The sequence below is a fragment of the Desmodus rotundus genome, chromosome 5, assembly GCF_022682495.2.
Source record: "Desmodus rotundus isolate HL8 chromosome 5, HLdesRot8A.1, whole genome shotgun sequence".
Taxonomy (NCBI): Eukaryota; Metazoa; Chordata; class Mammalia; order Chiroptera; family Phyllostomidae; genus Desmodus; species Desmodus rotundus.
The window spans coordinates 74,217,297-74,239,144 of record NC_071391.1 but is presented as its reverse complement, the minus strand read 5'-3'; the positions used below and the strand labels follow the sequence as shown (position 1 = coordinate 74,239,144).

At 36.6% G+C, this 21,848-nt stretch overlaps 1 protein-coding gene across 3 annotated transcripts in view; it reads right to left on the bottom strand.

Annotated features, from left to right (window-relative positions):
- DYNC2H1 (dynein cytoplasmic 2 heavy chain 1) overlaps window positions 1-21,848 on the bottom strand; it is a 320,982-nt gene that overhangs the window by 86,975 nt on the left and 212,159 nt on the right. For all 3 annotated transcript variants that reach the window (XM_045204038.2, XM_053924343.1, XM_053924344.1), the window contains one exon: window positions 18,727-18,831. In XM_045204038.2, coding sequence (XP_045059973.2) covers window positions 18,727-18,831 — 105 coding nt within the window. The remainder of the gene's footprint in view (window positions 1-18,726; window positions 18,832-21,848) is intronic.

The window sequence follows — 21,848 nt, the reverse complement described above, 5'->3', positions numbered from 1 at the left end:
AACCTGGGCTCCACAGGAGAATGGGAGGTTTGGAGCAGACTGGAGCTGTGTGAGGAGAGACAGGGTTATATGATTCAGGAGAAAGAGCTGAAGGGACAGCTACAAGGATCCCTGCATTATGTCTCTTCACCACACCACTCAGACACAAACTTTCCTGGGTCAGGACCCGCCCCCCCCCCCCCCCCCCCCTCCATAGGGTATTAGTCTGGAGGAATGCACTAACTCTACTCTCCCAAGTCCCCACCTACAGAGGTGTAGGCTGGTTATAGCCGACCTGGATTCCCAGTGAAACCTTTGCTGGAAGCCTCTCAAGGAGATCCAGGCAGACTAAAGGAGAGACTAAGTTGTGAGTCTCTAGGGTAGGGGCCATTTTTCCCTCACACGCCCACCCACTGCCACTGCTCCCTCCCTGCACACTGCCAAAACCTGGTCTGCTTGGGTCTGATGGACTCTGCTGGTCTCACCCTGAAGGCTGCATGAGATCCTACCCCACCACAAAGAACTGAGGGCACCTGGAGGACGCTGGCTGGTCTTGGTGTACCCTGAGAATTTTGCTGAATGGCCTCAGATTCAGCAATGGCACTGAGTTTGAATCTCCATCAGTCTATTGAACACCACTCACCCCTACTTGGTGCCTCACTAAGAAACTACATCATGCAACTTGTGTATCCCCACAGCCTCTTTCAGTGATTGAGCCTGACAGGCAGCTGGCAGGCCAAGGCAGATCTCAGGCTGCCTTAAGCTTTCTTGCTGATCTGTCCCTGGGCTCAGGCTGGTGGAAGTCAGCTTCCATGTGCAGATTGGACATACCCACACCCACCCAGGCCAAGAAAAAGAAGCCACAGACTATGGATTGCTTTGTAGACCAGTGCCAGTCACAGGCAGTGCCTGATAATGATCTGCACCAGAGACATTTGCAAAAGACCCCAGAACCAATACACCCAGTGGTGGGCTTCAGACCAAAGCACAGCATGGCCAAGTAGCTCCACAAGTGGCACATCCAAAAAGAGACCTTGGCAGGCACCAGACCCTGCTGGAGCAAATTCCACCTCATGGGGTCAGCATCTATACTGTGGTCGGGGTTGATCCTAACAGTCAGCCAGCCTAAGAGTAAACCCCACCCACGGACACCTCAACAACAATTAAGATTCAATTACAACAGAAGGGTTCATATACCTCACATGACGGACATTCTGGGAGCACCTAGCTCAGGTGATCAGACAGACTGTGCCATGGAGCTCCACAACACAACTAACTATATAAGGTCCCCTTATACCAAGACTGGGAGAGACAGCAGATCTACCTAATACACAGAAACAAATACAGAGAGGCAGCCTATAGGAGACCATTCTGCGTGGTGTGGGCCCAGCTCCCACTGAGAAAGGCCAGTGGGGAGTGAGGTCCAGCACACAGGACCCACACCCATGGATAGGTTCTCCTGTGGGGAATCAGGCCCTCATTGTACCTAGGTGGCTTTGAAACTTGCTTTTTGCTAAAACTCTTTCATCCTGAATTGAGGCAGCAAACCCGTTTACTGCATATCTTTAAAGGCGGTGAGGGACAAATACCATATGATCTCACCTTTAACTGGAACATAATCAACAAAAGAAAAAAGCAAACAAAATATAACCAGAGACAATGAAGTTAAGAACAATCTAACAATAGCCAGAGGGGAGTAGGGAGGGGAGAGTGGGGAGAGGGGATTACAGGAACTACTATAAAGGACACATGGACAAAATCAAGGGGGAGGGTGGAGGTGGGGGAGGGAGGTGGGTTTGGCTGGGGTGGGGTGGAGGGATGGGGAGAAAATGCAGACAACTGTAATTGAATAACAATAAAAATTAAAAAAAAATAAAGTAACTTCCTAAAATCTATGCTAAACCATCCAAGAACCAGTGTAACCAGCTGAACCACTTTTCCCTTTACATTTGCAAATATCCTTCCTCTTTTATTCAATTAGCAACATCCTCTCCTTTGTTTTCTGTAACCACCTAAAGTGAACCTGTGCATAGTAAATGAGAACCATCCTCAATGTAATGTGCCCAGAAAAGCAATAAAAGCCTGTCAAGGCAAGGGTCGAGGGGCTCTCCTCTTGAGAGAGTGGCCGTGACATCCCTTTTCCTCCACAGGACTCGGTAGTCCATGTGAATTTGTCCATTGCAGCCACAACACAAGGAACCTGCATCAGCAGCCAAAATAGGGAGACAGAGAAACATGTCTCAAATAAAACAATAAGAGAAATACCCAGGAAAAGTACAAAATGAAATGGAGGCTAGAAATCTACCAGATACAGAATTTGAAACAATGGTTATAAGGATATTAAAGGAAGTTAGGGTAAAAATGAATGACCTCAGTGAGAACTTAGAGATAGTAAGCATTAAAAAGGACACAGAACCTGGCTGGTGTGGCTCAGTGGATTTAGTGCTGGCCTGCGAACCACAGGGTCCCCGGTTCGATCCCTAATGGGGGTACATGCCTGGGTTGTAGGCCAGGTTCCCCAGTAGGGGGTGCATGAGAGGCAAGCACAGATTGATGCTTCTCTCCTTCTCTTTCTCCCTTCTTTACCCTCTGTCTACATATAAACTAAAATCTTAAAAAAAGACACAGAAAACAAAAACAAAGTCATAAATGAAGAGTACAATAATTGAAATGCAGAATACACTATAATGAATCAAGAGTGGGTCAGATAAAGCAGAGAACTGAATCAGTAATTTGGAAGACAAGGTAGCACAGAACACCTAATCAAAGCAACATAAAGAAAAAAGAATTAAAAAAAATAAAGCATAGTTTAAGGAAATTCTGGGACAACACCTAGCATACCAACATTCACATCATAGGAGTACCAGAAAGAGAAGAGAGAGAAAAAAGGACTGTGACCCTATTTAAAGAAATAATGGCTGAAAACTTCCCTAACCTGGTGAATGAAAAAGACACACAAATCCAAAAAGTGCAGAGTTCCAAACAAGGTAAACCCAAAGAGGCCCACACCAACACATACCATAATTAAAAGGTCAAAGGTTAAAGACTAAAAAAAGAATCTTAAAAAGCAGCAAAAGAAAGACAGTTTCCTACACAGGAATTCCCATGAGACAGCTCATTTTTCAACAGAAATATTTGAAAAATATTTCAGATCAGAAGGAATTAATAAAAAATATTTAAAGTGATAAAAAGCTAGGACCTACAACCAAGAATACTCAACCTGGCAAGGCTATCAGTTAAAACTGATAAAGAACCCTGGACAGTGTGGCTTAGCTGGTTGGGCATTGTCCCATAAACTGAAAGGTTGTGGTTCAGTCCCCAGTCAGGGCACATGCCTAGATTGTGGGTTCAGTCCTGGTCGGGGTACGTGAGAGACAACCAATTGATGTTTCTCTCTCACACTGATGTTTCTCTTCCTCTCTCTCTCTCCTTCTCCTTCCTCTCTAAAATCAATAAACATGTCCTCAGGTGAGGATAAAAAAATAAAATAACATAAATTGAAATTAAAAATAAAATAAAATAAAATAAGAAAAAAAGAACTTTGCAAATAAGAAAAAGCTATATCACTTTATTACCATCAAATGAGAGTATTACAAGAAATGTTAAAGGGACTTTTGTTGAAAAAAGGTAAAAAAAAGAGAGAAATATAGTTATAAAGAATAAAATGGCAATAAATATGTACCTATCAATAATCACTTTAAATATAAGTCACTTAAATGCTCCAATCCAAAGACACTGGGTAACTGAATGGATAAGAAGACCCACATACACACTGGCTACCACAGAGCCACCTCAGAACAAAAGACACACACAGACTGAAAGTAAAGTAATGGGGAAAAAAATTCATTTAAATGGGAATGAGAAAAAAAGGCTGGGGTAGCAATACTTATATCAGACAACATAGACTTGAAAACAAATGTTATAATAAGAGACAAAGATGGACACTACATAATAATAAAGGGATCACTCCAACAAGAAAATATAACCCTTGTAAATATTTATGTACCCAACGTAGGACCTAAATATATAAAGCAAATCTTGATGGACCTAAAGGGAGAGATTAACAGTGCAGTCATAGTAGGGGGGTTTAACACCCCATTGACATCAATGGATGGATCTTCCAGACAGGAAATAAACAAGGAAACAGCAGCCTTAAATGACACACTAAATCAAATGGATTTAATTGATATTTCAGAGCCAAAACAGCACCCCAAAACAGCAGAATATACATTCTTTTCAAGTATGCATAGAATATTTTCTAGGATAGAACACGTGTCAGGACATACAACAAATCTCAATAAAATTAATAAGACTAAAATCATATCAAACATATTCCACGACCACAATGATATGAAACTAGAAATCAGCTACAAGAAAGAAAACTAAAAAACACACCAACACATTAAGGCTAAATAACGTGTTACTAAACAATGAATTGGTTAACAATTAGATAAAGAAGAACTCAAAAGATAACTTGAGACAAATGAAAACAAAAACTCAAACACCCCCAATCTACGGGATACAGTGACAAGAGGCCTAAGAGGGAAATCCACAACATTACAGGCGTGCCTTAAGAAACAAGGAAAATCTCAAATTAACAATCGCATCTCACACCTGAAGCAACCAGAAAAAGAAAAACAATGGCCAAAGTAAGGGGAAGAAAGAAAACAATAAAGATTAGAGCACAAATAAACAAAATAGAGTCTAAAAAAACAATACAAAAGATCAATGAAACCAAGAGCTGATTCTCTGAAAAGATAAACAAGATTGATAAACTTTTAACCACTCATCAAGAAGATAGAGGGAGGGTAGGGGGGTTTCAGGGCTGGCTGAAAAAGGTAAAATAATCAATAACAGAAGAACTCATAGACACAGACAACAGCATGGTGATTACCAGGGGGCTAGGTGGGTGGGGGAGGTAGAAGAGAAAATAAGGGAGATAAATGGTGATGAAAAGAGACCTGCCTTGGGATGGTAAACACAAAGTACAAGATACAGTTGATGTATGAGAGAACTGTACACCTAAAACCTATATAATTTTGTTAACAATATCACCTCAATAAATTCAAATAGAACCAAAAACAAAAAACAAACAAAGTGAAGCATAATCTCACTTCAGGGAGGTCAAGTGATTTCCCAGGAACCACGTAACAAGTAAGCAAGTATAAATAATGACAGAAACAGCAGGATGCTTCAATTAACAGAGAGAGAACCCAAGTAAAATCAGAAATGAAAAAGGAGTAGTAACAACTGACATCACAGAAATACAAAGGATTATGAGAAAATATTATGAATAACTATATGCCAACAAACTGGATGATCTGGAAGAAATGAGTAAATTCCTAGAAAGGAACAATCTTCCAAATCTTACTCAAGAAGAAAAAGAAAATCTGAAGAGAATTATTGCAACTAATGAAATTAAAGCAGTAATCAAAACACTTCCCACTAACCAAAGTTCAGGACTGGATAGCTTCATAGGTGAATTCTACCAAACATTCAAAAAAGAACTAATAGATATCCTTCTCAAACGATTCCCAAAAATTCAAGAGGAAGGAAGACTTTCAAGCTCATTTTATGAAGCCAGCTTTATCTTAATTCCCAAACCAGATAAAGACACTACAAAGAACATTATAAGCCAGTAACCCCAAAGAACATACATGCAAAAATCCTCAATACAATATTAGCGAACAAAATTCAGCAATGCATGAAAAAGATCATACACCATGACCAGGTGGGATTTATTCCTGGGATGCAACATGGGTACAATATCCACAAATCCATTAATGTGATATAATACATAAACAAATTCAAGGATAAAATCATACGATCATATCAATAGTTGCAGAAAAAGCATCTGACAAAATCAATCACCCAATTTTGATAAAAACTCTCAGCAAAATGGAAATAGAGGGAACATACCTCAACATAATAAGGGTCATATGTGGACAAACCCACAGCTAACACCTTACTCAAGGAGCAAAACTAAAAGTGTTTCCCTTTAGATCAGGAACAAAATAGGAATACCCACTTTCACCATCTAATTCAACATAGTGCTGGAAGTCCTAGCCATAGCAATCAGACAGGGAGAAAAATTAAAAAAAAAAGGCAATCTATTAAAAAGGAAGAAGTAAAACTGTCATCATTTGTAGGTGACATGATAACTCTATATAGAGAACCTAAGGATGCTATGAAAAATACTAATAAATGAATTCAGCTAAGTAGCAAGATACAAAATAAATATTCAAAAATTGGTTGCATTTTTTATACATTTTTCTGATAAACTATCAGAAAGGGAAATTGAAAAAAAATCCTATTACAATCACAACAAAAAAGAAATAAAATCCCTAGGAATAAATTTAAGCAAGGAGGTAAAAGACCTGTACTGAAAAAATGTAAGATACTGAGGAAAGAAACTGAAGATACAAATAGATGTAATCATATACAATGTTCATGGATAGGAAGAATTAACATCATCAAAATGTCCCTACTACCCAAAGCAATCAGGATTCAACATAATTCCTATCGAATTACCAATGGAATATTTCACAGAACTAGAACAAATAAACCAAAAATTTACATGGAACCACAAGTCTCCAAATAGCTACAGCAATCTTACAGAGAAGAAAAAAGCTGAAGGTATACTGCTACCTGATGTCAAAATATACTACAAAGCCATAGTAGTCAACACAGCACGATCCTGGCTAAAAATAGACATATACATCAAAGGAACAGAATAGAGCCCAGAAATAAACCCATGCCTATATGGACAACTAATATTTGACAAAGGATGGAAGAATGTACAATGGGGTAAAAACAATCTATCCAATAAATGGTATTGTAAAAATTGGACAGAGATGTGCAAAAAATAAAAGTAGACCACCTTTTTACACTACATACAAAAATAAACTCAAAATGGATTGAAGACTTAAGTGTAAGACTTGAAACCATAAAACTGTTAGAAGAAAGAAAACATAGGCAGTAAAATCTCTGACCTGTCTCTTAGAAATATTTTTCTTGTCAGGCAAGGGGAACAAAGGAAAAAAAAAAAAATAAATGGGATTATCTCAAATAGAAAATGTTTTTGCACGGTAAAGGAAACGATCAACAAAACAAAAAGACAACTTACTTAATGAAAGAACATATTTGCCATTGACACATCTGATAAGGTGTCAAAATTTATAAAGAACTTATATAACTCAACACCAAAAATACAAACAGTGCCATTAAAAAATGTGCAGATGACCTAAACAGACATCTCTCCAAAAAGGACATACAGATGGCCAATAGACATATGAAAAGATGCTCCATGTTACTAACTTTCAGAGAAATGCAAATTAAAATCACAATGAGTTATCTCCTCACGTCTGTCAGAATGGCTGTCATCAATAAATCTACAAACAACAAGTGCTGGGGAGGATGTGGGGAAAGGGCAACCCTCATGCACTGTTGTGGGAATGCAGTCTGGTGCAGCCACTATGGAAAACAGTATGGAGTTTTTTTAAAAAATTAAAAAGTGGAAATGCCTTATGACCTAGTGATTCCAATTCTAGGTATATATCCAAAGAAACCCAAAGCACTAAGTTGAAAGAATATATGCACCCCTATGATCACTGTAGTATTATTTACAGTAGCCAGATATAGAAGCAACCCAAGGGCCCATCAATAGAAAAACGGGTAAAAAAGTGGTGATATGTATACACACACGCACACACATACATGAATATTACTCAGGCATAAAAGAAATGAAATCTTACCATTTGCAACAGCACAGATGGACCAAGAGGGTATTATGCCAAGTGAAATCAGTCAGTCAGAAAAAGACAAATACCATATGATTTCACTTATATGTACAGTCTAAAGAACAAAATAAATGAACAAACAAAACTGAAACAGACTCATAGATACAGAGGACAAAATAGTTGCCAGAGGAAGAGTGGGTCTGAGTGAAAAAGATGAAAGAATTAAGAAGTACAAATTGGTAGTTAAAAAATAGTCATGGGCATGTAAAGTACAGCACAGGGAATACAGTCAATAATATTTAATAACTATGTGTGGTGCCAGCTGGGTACTGGAAGTATTGAAGGGAACACTTTGTACAGGGTATGATCATCTAACCACTATGCTGTATACCTGAAACTAATTCAGAATAATACTGAATATAAACTGCAATTGAAAAATAATAGTAAAAATAAAGTAATTTGAATCAGCTCTCCTTTCCCTACAATCAAATGTAATTTATAACAGTAAAATAGATGCTTCATTCTTTCCCTTTAATTGCCATTTTTCAAACTAGGAAACATTTATTTCTTACTAAATGATAACCCTTAAAATTAAAAACTCAAGTTTATAATATTAGTAAATGTATTATTTCCTTGTAAAGATTTCAAGTAATAAATATAAAGTCATTGTGTAAGTTACAAAATTAAATAGGCTGATTATGTTTTCCAATACACTTGCTTTTGCATAAATGGTCACGGAACTCAAAATATGAAACTGTTCAAATGTATATTTGCCTACAGTTAGAAGTCAGAAATTAATACACTGTGCATAAAAGTACATATATATTACCTCCTTTTGTTAATAGTGCTATTCACAAAGCTATAGTTAATAAATATGTTCCTGAAATATGAGTTAATATATTCAAACAGAGAAATCTAAGAAAAGAGCATCTTAACCTGCCTGATAACAAAAAAATGATTTTACCAGGACTTTGTAACTTCTCTACTCAGTGATCAAAAACCATTGAGTCACGGGAACTGCAGGTGCAGAGCATGAGTAACCACATCTGCTGAGCTCCGAAAAGCCATTCGATGCAACGCTACTAAATCATTATGCTGTGAATTAATCCTCAAATCTTTGGTAATAGAAAACCACCATTACATTTTAAAAATAAATGTAACATTATTTTAAGATTTTTGCTTTTGCCCTGGCTGGTGTGGCTCAGTGGATCGAGCACTGGCCTGCAAACTGAAAGGTCCCTGGTCCAATTCCAGTCGCAGCACATGCCTGGGTTGAGTGCCAGGTCCCCAGTTGGGGGCATGTGAGAGGCAACCAATCGATGTTTCTATCTCTTTCTTTCTCCCCTCCCTTTCTCCTCTCTGAAAATAAATAAAAACACCAGCAGCGTGATCTAGTTATTACCATGGTTCACTCACATAGCTCAACATTATAAATTCCCCTTTACCTCCGCAACCCCCTGGCCTCATATCCCCTTGCCCTCTCCACTGTGCTTCAGCCACATTGGTTTCATTGCTGTCCCTCCAATTAAAAAGCAGCGATGGCTCATAAATATAGTGAAAGATGTTCAATATTATTAATAACTAAAATAAAATAAATATCACAATGAGATATCATTTTAGCCCACTAGATTGGTAAATATGAAGGCATGCCAAAATGTCAAGTACTGGTAGGAATAAAAGGATGTGAGAGAGTAAATTAATAAAATCACTGAAAACAATTTGACACAACATACTTAAAAACATACCCTAGAGAAAATCATGCACAAACATACCAGGAGACATGTATGGGGTGTTCATACTAGCATTGTTTGTAATAGCCCCCAAAACCAAACAAATTGTGTCATATGTGCACAATGGAATATTATACAGTAATAATAATAAGTGACACTACAGCTAAATCAATGACATAAATAAATCTTAGAAAAGTAATTGTGGAATGACATAATCGAGTCCTAGAACCACACATGCAGTATATTGTTTATAAACTTCAAAAATAAGCAAAATGAAACAATGTATTTTAGGCACCTGTGTGTGTGTGAATGTGTGTGTGTGTGTGTGAGGATGCATGCATTCACTACAACTATTTACAAAAGTATCAAGCTATAAAAATGTTATAAACAAAACAGTCATAAACAAAACTGGGACTCCCTCAGCAGAAAGCCAGCAGGATGAAACAGTAGAGACTCACAGCTGGGTAAATAAGTTGGTAACATCCTAGGTTCTTGGGTTGTTACTGTTCATGGGGATCATTATGTCGTCATGCTCTTAATGTTGTATTTATGTATTAGTGTTCCATATACAGTCTTTTGTATGTATCGAAGATTATGCTTTGAAAAGACAGTAAATTTTTAAATTAAAGAAACATATTCAGGTTCTGTAGAAACATAAATCATATGTACATAAATCTTATGAAAGAATACAACGCAGATTAATGGGAATAATCAATACTAAGTGTTGAGAGAAGTTGCTATTTTATACAAGTGGTAAAGAAAAGACTTTCATAAAGTAACATTTAGAGACCTGAAGGAAGTAAAACAATAAACCATGCAGAAATCTAGGGGATGAATGCTCCAGGCAACAAAGGAAACAGAAAACCCAAAGGCTCTCAGGCAGAAGCTTAAGGTAAGTGTGGCCAGTGTGGCCCAGAGTGAGCATGGAAAAGAGGATTAGAGGACAAAAGCAAAGAGGGAATAATAAGCCTGAGCACTGGTGCTTATAAACCTTTGTTATGAGTGTTTTTCTGAGTTAGATGTTAAGTGACTGGAGGAAAATGACTATTGCTATCAACATCTATAGAATATGAAAAGGTCCATCCTTTAGTTAGAAGACCTTATTTCTTGGAAGTCTTTGCGCAGAGGGCAAGTTTTATTTGACTGTATTTAAACTCCATGGAAAGATTTAAGTGCTTGTTTAAATGTGTATTCAAACAACTTTTAAGACCTTTCTTTTTCTGAATCATGGTGGGTATTGAATAGATGTACAAAAGTAAGAAGCATTTGCACCAAAATTTTATAGCAATTACTTCAGATTGCTCTAGAGACTCATTCATTTCTGAAGAAAGTGACAGAGAAGTTTTGTTGAAGACTGTTTTGAGAATCATACTTTACCATTCCTCTTGAAGCAGGGTGGAGCCAAGAGGGGGGCCACAAGAAGGGATTTGTAATGGGGTCCAGAACTCAAGGTGTCCAGGAAATATTAGAAAAATATATATAGGATGTCCTCACCCCCACAAGCTTGAGCCAGGGGGATGGTACACATGGAACAGGGCCATTCAGAGCTGTTTTGGGTAGCAACAGCTTTGCAGCTAACCCCTGGCATGGTCATTTAACATATCTATAACCTTTAAATGGTTTCATAGATATGTTAAATAGCTGTGGCCATGCTTTGAGCCAGGGGGATGGGAGCGAATTCCACCCAAGATGGGACTGGGAAGCAACTCCCCCTGGTTACAGGGCCTGCGTGAGAGCTTGGAGATGATTGGCTCCATGCCATGGGGCCACGTCTGCCTGGACTTACTATGGCAGCCCAGTAAGGCTGGAAGAATACGGGGATGCTGGCAGGTGTAACTGATTGTAGGAGGAGTTGGAAATGGGGCTGTGGAAGAAGATGGGCGCTGGGATTTAAACCTAGGCGCAGCAGCCATAGAGGAGAGGACCACGCGGTTCTGGAGTGAATTGGAGAGGACCATGTGGTTTTGGAGTGTTTCTTTTTTCCACACGGCTTAGGCAGCAGGAGAGACTTTCCCGGGGAAGAATAGGGGAGAAAGGACTCTTGCTGGTGGGCCATGAGAAGGTGCCACATGGCTTTGGATTAACTGGAGATTGCAGCAGCCACACAACTGATGGTGCCGGGAGCCTGAATCACGGACTTCTACTTCCTTTCCTGAGATACGGTACCCCAGACTGGGCACAGGGAGAGGGAAGGACTGTGCATCTGTGGGTATTCTAGAGGACTTTAGTATCTTATTGAAGACACTAAGTCATTACTCTAAGTCTGTGTAACTTTTAAATAAATAATTCCTTTCCTTTTCACCAGTCTCTGGCATTGAGAGGCATCTTTCCTCTGGTGGCAGACATTTCGAACCTAGCAGGTGTGTGTGTGTGTGTGGGGAACCTCCAGACACAGAAAGGGGGATCCTTTTTGTAATAATTTATTGTGAACCACCCCCCACCTGCTCTGTACCACTCTGAACTTATTAATTCCAAAAATTATAGCTCAAAAGTATTAAAATGTAAAGTCTTAAATATGATATTCAGTTATATGACATTTTTTTTCTTATGCCATGGAACCAAATCACAAACTTAGTACAAAGAAAACACTTTTCATTATTTGTTTGTGTGTTTTTGTTTGGTTTTAAATGGAAGAACAAAACATGCAGTTACCAAATTCAGGAAATGCCTAGATTTAAAACTGTAATCTGAAAAAAAATTCTTAAAAATCCTAATTCTTGGAAATAATTTTTATGGGGGATTTAATAATTCAAGAAAGTGGGTTTATAGTGCTGGGCCTATGCTTACCAGTTCATTAAAATAGGAACTCAATTCCCTCTTAATAAAGTTTTGAATAAGTTATTTCTAAAGTCTATTCCAGTTTTTTTGTTTGTTATTAATTCTGTACCTATAGTCAAGTAAGAAATGTGACTTTGTTTTGACCAAACTGTAAAACAAAGAAAATCTAATATGCAGATTTCATGTCATTTATAATCCAAAATGAGAAATTCTCTGCAGTTTTTGATAATTCTAATACAGGTGCTTTCAAAAGTTAGAAAGCCTGTGAATCACCCAAAAATATAAAATTCCAAAGCCCCACTTTCAAATAGTCTAATTTTAAAGACCTTGGATGGAATTCAGGAAGCTACCTTTTAAAACAAACTTGCTAGATAACTCATGTATACGGCCAACACCCCACCCTGAGAGATAATTTCTAGAATTTAACTTAGCTAGAAAGACAGTTGTTTCAGTTTGATGGTTACATGAAGCAATCAACATCTGTGATTGTGGGTTACCTGTTTAATTTATAAAGGAAAAGAAAAGCATTAAGATTTGAGTCTGTGGCTTTTACAATATCATGGGATATATCTGGGGAAAGGAGACAGAAAACATAGAATTACTTGGTTAGTTTACAGCTTATAGATCTACTGCCAAGATATTGAATGAAATGTTTCCATAAAGAGATGCAGTGTACAGATGGCCGCTGGGTGTTACTGGAGCAGATGAGCACATACGGTTATTGAACAAAGCAGCTTTCAAAATAATCAAGTAGATAATCTTGTTACTTCTTTGACCCTTGTACTCCAGCTTTAAGGTTTCACAAATATGGTTAAAGCTTTGAGCTCCTTATTAATTTACACACCTAATATCCAAATTCTGGTTGGAAATTAAATCCCTAATCTTTACAAATATTATGAGATATCTTTCATCTTTCATATGGTCATATTCACTTGCTTTACAACTATAATTTGTTTTTGTAGGATAAATTCGTTCTTTACAAAGTGAATCAACAGCTCAAGCAAATGTTCAAGCATCAATGCTAGCGGAGCTGTTACACAGTTAAAGTATCCCAGCTAGGCAATAGTTATGATCGCTGCCCTTTTGTACAGCCTCACCATCTAAGAGTTTAAGACACAATTATGAGTTTCAGATATCCAGGTACCATGGTACTGAGGTCAGTAATGAATACAAATCCTACATAGTCTTTTAATGAATATTTAACATAGAATCATGATGGTATGTTTGAATAATGCTGAAGAAGTGGTATATCCTTCATGAAACTTAAATTACTTTTGCACAAAATTTTACTTGCCCACAAAGACTCTTTCAATCAAGTTGGAAAGCAATTTCAGTGCTCTGGAAAATCTCTGAATATGCTAAAAATAATATTTCATAGGAAGTTGATTTAATTGCAAAATATTTAATGTCGAAATCCTTTAATAGATTTTTCTTAATTTTTGAAGTATTGTATTTATTTATCTTCCAGGCTTCCCTACCTGTAAAACGCATTAATATACATATTTGTAATTAAGATTTAACCTTAGTGTCTATGTCAAAAGGTACTAAAAAGCAAAAAATATATATATATTCTACCAATTACTTTTGTATAGCAAAAAAAAAAATTCCTCATAAAAGGAGGCTATGTGAAAATTGAAACTTCTCTGGAGAAAAGCTATTGACTTTCAAAATTAAAAAAGCTCGGATTCAGTGATTTACTCCTGCTCTAGGAGTATGTGATGAATGTATGAACTGGTGGTATTCACTGACATGTTTAAGTCCCAGTTTATTAACTTCCTAAAAGTGTGATCTTGGATAAAATAATAACCTCCCTTGGCCTCAATTCCCTCAACAATAAGATGAGTTCAATAATACCACCTATGTCATAGAATTATTTTGAGAGTGAAATAAGATAACGCATGTAAAGTGCTTACCAAAAAGCCTATTACCGGAGTCTTGATAAATATCAAAATTACCAATCACTACCATCGTCATCATCAACATGGGTTGACAGGATGGCCACGGATGAGCAGCGAAGACGAGAGTCCCGATTCTAAAAGGGATCAAAGTGAGGCTGCCTGACTGGCACAGCCTGGTCTGTAACAGGACGGCTGGAACGGTGCGCTGCACTTCCAGTAAATCCGGCAATAAAAATTATGTAACTGTTTTGAGACGAAAGGCATTCTAAAAACAAATCTCCAATTTCACATTTTCCTTTTTGTTGTTAAATGTCTCTTGACCAGAGCTGGCTTTTATCCCCTCAAAACACCCTATTTTACTCCTTTCCTCTAATATCATAATTGCCATATAACTACTTTTTTTTTTTGAATCTAGCAGAAGCCTCTAATTAAAAACTTTCATATAAACCAGGGCAGGCGGTTCTGTGATGCAAAAACCTAAAGAATCAAAATTGTAGAGCATTTAAAAGTCAGGAACACATGTTACTAGCCTCCTATATACTTGTAAGTTGATTATTCCTTCTATTTCCTCATTTCTTCTCTAAAAAAAATTGTCAACACTGGCCTACAGAAATAAAGCATACAATGGTGAAAGATGCTCTAATAATGCTCTATTTGATATTAAATCAAAGAAATTCCATGACAAAAATAAGCAACATTGAAAAATACCTCTTTTAAGTCATTTTCCAAAAAGATATTTCAATCTTTTAAAGTCCTAAAGTAATAGAACATATGAATTCAGTAAAGTTTCAGGATACAAAATTAATAAAGGAATCAGTGGTGTTTCTATCCATTAATAATGAGTTATCAGAAAGAGAAATTAAGAGAACAATCTCATTCACAATTGCATTAGAAAAGTACCTAGGAATAAACTTAATCAACTAGACAAAATACCTGTACTTTGAAAACTATAATACACTGATGATAGAAACTAAAGACAATAATAAGCCCATGAATTGAAAAACTTAATCATTAAAATATCCCAAAAGCAAGCTACAGATTCATTGCAATCTTTATCAAAATACCAATCTATATTTTACAGAACTAGAACAAACAGAATAGACACAGAATAGCCAAAGCAATCTTGACAAAGAAGAAGAAAGATGGAGGTATCATATTCCTTGACTTCAAATTATAATACAAAGCTAGAGTAATCAAAACAGTATGGAACTGGCACAAAAACAGATACATGTATCAATAAAACACAATAGAATAGAAAGCTCAGAAATTATTCCACACTTTTATGGTCAATTAATCTATGACAAAGGAAGCAGGAATATACAGTGGGAAAAACACAGTCTTTAGTAAATGATGTTGAAAAAACTGGACAAATACATCCCTCAAAATAAAATTAGACCACTTTCTTATATCATGTACATAAATAAACTCTAAATCATTAAAAAATTTAAATGTAAGACATTAATCACAAAACTTCCAGAAGAAAAGGTAGGCAGTAAACTCTTTGACACTGGTCATAGCCACAGTTTCTGGGTGTCTTTTCAGACAAGGGCAACAAAAGCAAAAATAAACAAATGGAACTACATGAAACCAATAAGCTTTTGGACAGTGACGGAAACCGTCAACCAAATGAAAAAGTCTACTGAATGGGAGACTATATTTGCAAATAATCTACCTGATACATGGTTAATACCTAACATATATAAAAAACTCTTAATACTCAACATTTAAAAAATCCAATCAAAAATGACCAGAAAACACATACTCCAAAGAAGACACACAGATGGCTACCAGACATATTAGAAAAATGCATCAACAACATGGAAATACAAATCAAAACCACAATGAGATTCACGCCTATCAGAATGCCCATTTTCAAAAGGAACAAATAACTAGTTTGGGTTTAGATGTGGGGAAAAAAAGAATCCTTGTGCACTGCTGACGGAACTGAAAATCAGTGCATCCACTAAGGAAAACATATGGAGGTCCCTCAAAATTTAAGAACAGAACTATCGTATGACCCAGGTAGTTCACTTTAGGGGGATGAGAGGGCATGGTGGAGTGAAAATGAAGACAACAGTACTTTATTTTTTATTTTATTATTTATTTTTTTATCGAACAACAATAAAATAAAAAGAAAATGAAAACATTCAAAAAGATCTTTGTATCTTTATGTTTATTGCAACATTGTTTATAATAGCCAAGATATGAAAGCAACTTAGTGTCCATCAATAGATGTATGGGTAAAGAGATGTGGTACACACACACACACACACACACACACAATGGAATATTACTCAATCTTTAAAAAGAATGAACTTTTGCTATAGTGGCAGCATAGGTGGACCTACATGGTATTATTCTAAGTGAAGTAAGTCATACAGAGAAAGATAAATCTGTATGACTTCACTCATATGTGGACTTGAAAAAAAAGAGAAACAGACTCACTGATACAGAAAACAACAAACTGATGGTTGCCAGAGGAGAGAATGTTGCAGGATGGGTGAAAAGGGTGAAGGGGATTAAGAGGTACGAACCTTGAGCTATTAAAAAAAGTCATGGGATGTAATGTACAGCACAGGGAAAACAATAATTCCATGATAACTTTGTACAGGGATAGATGATTCCTAGAGTTTTTGTGGCGATCGTAAGCAATATAAATGTTGAATAACTGTGCTGCATACCTGAAACTAATACAATGTTCTATGTAAATTATAATACAACTTAAAAATAAAGTGTTTTTCATATAATCAAACTCTTAAAGGCAAAAATTCTGTACATTTAAAAAATTTCTTCTAATTCATTACATAACAATCATTTTTTTATCAAAAGTGAAAGTATATACATTCATAGAGACATAAAGTCACAGTATATACACTTAAATAACTAGGATACATGCTTCTACTTTACCCCTTATATTTCAGAGCTACGTTTTCATACATTTTTCCTCCACTAGACTGAATTCCTTCTAACCAGGAACTATTTTTATTCATCTCAACAAAACAGAAAGGGAACCCGCTGAATGGGAGAACATATTTGTCAATGATACATCTGATAACAGGTTATTAATTTCCAAAATATGTAAACATTTTTCTGCCCTGGCTGGTGTGGCTCAGTTGGTTGGAGCATCATCCAATAAACCAAAAGGTTGTGGATTCAGTCCTCAGTCAGGGCACATCCCTAGGTTGAGGTTTCGATTCCTCTGGTAAAGGTGCATATAAGAGAACCAATTGATGTTTCTTTCACATTGGGTTTTTTTTTCTCTCCCTCCCCCTTGCTCTCTCTCTAAAAGCAGTGAAAAGAATGTCCTTGGGTGGATAAAGAGAAATAAAAAAGAATTTATTCAGCTCAATACCAGAAAGACAAACAACCCAGTTAAGAAACGGGCAAAGGACATGAATAGACATACTCCAAAGAGAATATACGGATGGCCAATAGGAAGACATGCTCAACTTCACTAATCATCAGAAAGATGCAAATTAAAACCACAATGAGATAGTCACTTCATACCTGTGAGAATGGCCACCATCAACAAACAACAAGTGCTGGCGAGGGTGCGGAGGAAAGAAAACCCTCACGCACTGTTGGGGGGATTGCAGACTGATGCAGCCACTGTCAAAAACAGTACAGAGTTTCCCCCAAAATTTAAATATACAACTACCTTTGACACAGCAATCCCACTTCTGGGAATGTATCTTAAGAACCATGAAACACTAATTGGAAAGAATATAGGCACTCCTGGTGTTTATCACAGCATTATTTATAGTAGCCAAGATCTGGAAAAAGCCCAAGTGCCCATAAGTAGATGAGTGGATGAAAAAGCTGTGGTACATTTACACAATAAAATACTACTCACCCATAAAACAAACAAATAAACAAACAAACAAAAAACTTACCATATGTGACAGTATGGAGGGACCTGGAGATTATAATGCTAAGTGAAAGAAGCCAGTCAGAGAAAGAGAAATACCATATGACCTCACTTATGTGTGTAATCTAATGAACAAATAAACTGATGAACAAAATAGAACCAGAAGCGTGGATACATGGAAGTGACAGACAGCTGTCACAAAGGAGGGGGGTTGGTGGACTGGATGAAAGACAATAAAGGGACCAACCAGAAAACATATATGCAAAACACACAGACACAGACAACAGTGTGGTGACAGCCTGGGGAAAAGGGAGTGGGGGCTAGGCAGAGATGGGCGAAGGAGGGGAAAATGGGGACAGAAAGAGACTTTGCCTGGGGAGACGGGCACACGACGCAGTGTGCAGATGATGTTCTACTGGGGTGTACACCTGAAACCTGTACGGTTTTGCAAAACAACTGTCACCCTCACAAATTCAATTTAAAAATTTATTGGTAAGTTTGATTTTAACTTTTATGGCTATTTGAAATATAAGAATATATATAGTTTTATATCTGAACACACTTAAGTATCCTTTTAAAATAATAATTTAAATCCAAAGGAAAAAGGGTAACAGTGGAATATACTGTGTTAAATAAAATAAAATTTTTAAATAGAAGCTTGTGGGGTGTGTAGTATTAAATAAAGTTTAATGCTATTTCTCTTAGGCTCAGAAGCAACAATTGTCCTACGTCACCTGAGAACTGATCATGCGCTGAGAGGAGCGAGCAATATTGGCAGGCAGACCAAAGAAACTGGGTTTGTCATCCTCTGGAAGTTTTTCAATGACAGCACGATAGTCCTGTGTATAAAAAAGTAAAAAACAATTTTTCAAATCAACTTGAAAATCATGGCCAATGGATGTTGTGAAGTATTAAGTTATCAGTATGTTACATTTTCTAGACAAATCTCACTTTCAGTCTTACAATCAGTTATGTATAAGAAATATTCTTTGCCATACTACTTCCTCATAGTTAAATTATTTGATACCATATTTTCCTATCCTAACTTCCCTGAATTGTTTAAAACCAACATATTTGAGTGGCTACACCTAGTATGTGTAAAATATTATGTTAGTTGTCTTCATAAAAGCCCTGTTAATTATTTTCCTTGTGACCTAACCAGAGTGCAGTTCTGCTTTTATCAAAATAAATATTCCAGCAATGTTTTTTTTTGATTTATAGAAACTCTTGTAGGAAAGCGCTGTTTTGTAAATCACTTTATCATAAAGCATTTCTACTGTTTGTCTTCAGTTAGCTGATAAGGTGTGATGAAATTATTGATAATCCTATCCTTTCATCCCAAGAATCGCTGTAGGCATTGCAAAGCCATGATTTGCCAAGAATGGATCTGAACAGTTACTCATGACTCTAGATGGATAACTAAGTGTGGACCAACAGGACTTACTCGGTGCAGCCCAAAGATGGAAACTGTTTCGTTTATTTTCATGAACAGATAACTTATTGCATATGCAGCTAAACTGTTCTCGCGTAAGTAGGAGCAACTACTCTTTGTGAAGACACTCATCTTCTGCTCTCTCCATATCGTCATCTTTTCTATCCTTGGCAGCTGCCCCTGTATTTTCAAGGAAACAATTGGATAGGAAGTCCAGAACCTATAAATACATCAAATCTGGGAGGACTTGCTATGCAGAGTCTTTGAAATTTTTCCTTTCCCACAGTTTAACATTTGTAAACTTCCACAAGATATTCAAACACAATGTGTAGTGTGTAAATATACATGTTTGTATATGTGAGTATATGTGAGTATAAGCATATAGATGGGGTCTGTCTAGAAGTTACCCAGCCATGTAATATGAAAAAGACATTTATTGAAGAAGATACAAGATACAAGAAACATTGTACATAGGACAACGATGCCTCAGTCCCCTTCAAAGTAGGCACCTTGGGACCTCACACAGTTCTCCCAATCAGCTGCCTCCTTGTATTTTTCTGAATCTCACTGAAGGTCTGAAAACTCTTCCCTTTCAAAGGTGATTTTAGTTTTGGGAAAGGCCAGAAGTTGCAGGGCACCAAATCTGGGCTGTAGGGGGGCTGAGTCATGTGGGTAATTTGATATTTCACTGAAAAACTCTGTATAAGGCATGATGCATGAGCAGGTGTGTTGCCATGATGAAGCTGCCAATCACCTGTTGCCCATAGCTGAGGCCTTCTGAATCATCCCAATAGTTTCCACGGAGGAAATGTTCAAGCTTAACATAAAATTTGACACAGATTCGTTGTTCTACTTGCTCAGTCATTTTGAATGTGACAGCCACACAATACACATGCTCACTCAACAGTGTCTACCGCCCCCACTGACTAGTACAGTGAAGTTGTCATTGTTCACACATGTGCTTTCTAGTCCATTCTCCTTGGCTGCTGAGTTATATCGATGTCACCCAAACAGTTCTCGTTTTAGTAACAGTGGCTGGATTTTTCCCAGACAGACCTCATATATGAATGCATTCGTAAATGTGTATGTAAAGGGGTATGTGTTTGTGTTCCCGCCTCCCTGGAAAACTTCTGAATTATTCTTTCTAGCTCAATTAGATAGAAAGCTATTCTATATATTTAAGACTAGTACTTTTTTATATACTTTGTTAATTTCAAAATGGTTGTGAAATTTTCTCATTGAGATTGGCCAAAGTATTTTCTCTACTTAGGACTATACACTGACATGTTTTCAAAATAGTAAGTTCATATTCAAACTGAATTATCCTCACACGGACACAAAAGGATATCTATTAAATGAGGCTGTTTACATGAAACACAAAAACAGAAAAAAAACTAGGCTATTGAATGGAAACAACAGGAACAAGAAGGACCTCTGGTGAGTCGATAATGTTCAGTTTCTTGATCCTGGTGCTGGTTATATTCATGTGTTCAACGTATAAAAATTCACTGCAATGTTCATTTATGATATACTTTTCTGTATGAATTTTTATGTTTCAATTTAAATCTCAAACAATAGGGATGAAAAACTTTTCAGGATACGCCTTCTGAAATAAATATATAATAAATATGTGATATTTCTGTTTGCTCATTCATGCTACGATTCTCCCAGCAGAAAGTGAACTCCATACATGCATCACAGGATCCACCACGTCTGGGACAAGGCTAACATTGACCAGATGTCCAAAGTATATTATTGAATAGATAAATAAATGAAAGAACAAAAAAACAAAACAGATGGTATACTTAATAACATAATATGTGAGATAAAAAAATAACATACTTAATATTGATTTTAACCTTTTATTTTTTGACAAAGAAACTTCCTTAAAAATACTTGAATGAGAGAAAAATGTACAATACTAAGAGAAAACCAATAATTGTGCATATATATATGTAATTCATGGAGAAATATAAAATCATAATACTATGTCATAAAAATATTATTTGGGCATTTATATAAATACAGGTTTGTGGTAAAATACTCTAGAATTAATGTATTTGGACTATATCTGGTGCTATTTTCTGGAAAAGATGACTACATTCTAGGAGGTTTTTATAGGATGACACAAAGCAAAAAACTACAACTGGTTAAAATGAATACACATAAACAAAAATGTTGCTACAAAAGCCAGATAAAGTGATTCCCTGTTATGTTCTTAGAACTGCTTTAAATTTATAAGCCTGTAAGTGATGCTAAAAATTTGTTAAATATATTTGATTCCCTTTATATTACTGAATATATCAGAACACTCCTATGCCTACTAGGAAACAGCATATTCTCCCACTCCAGATGTTCACAGTAGTACTACATTTAAAAATTTTTCCTTGACTACTCCCTTCAAGATTTACCTACACACTGTAT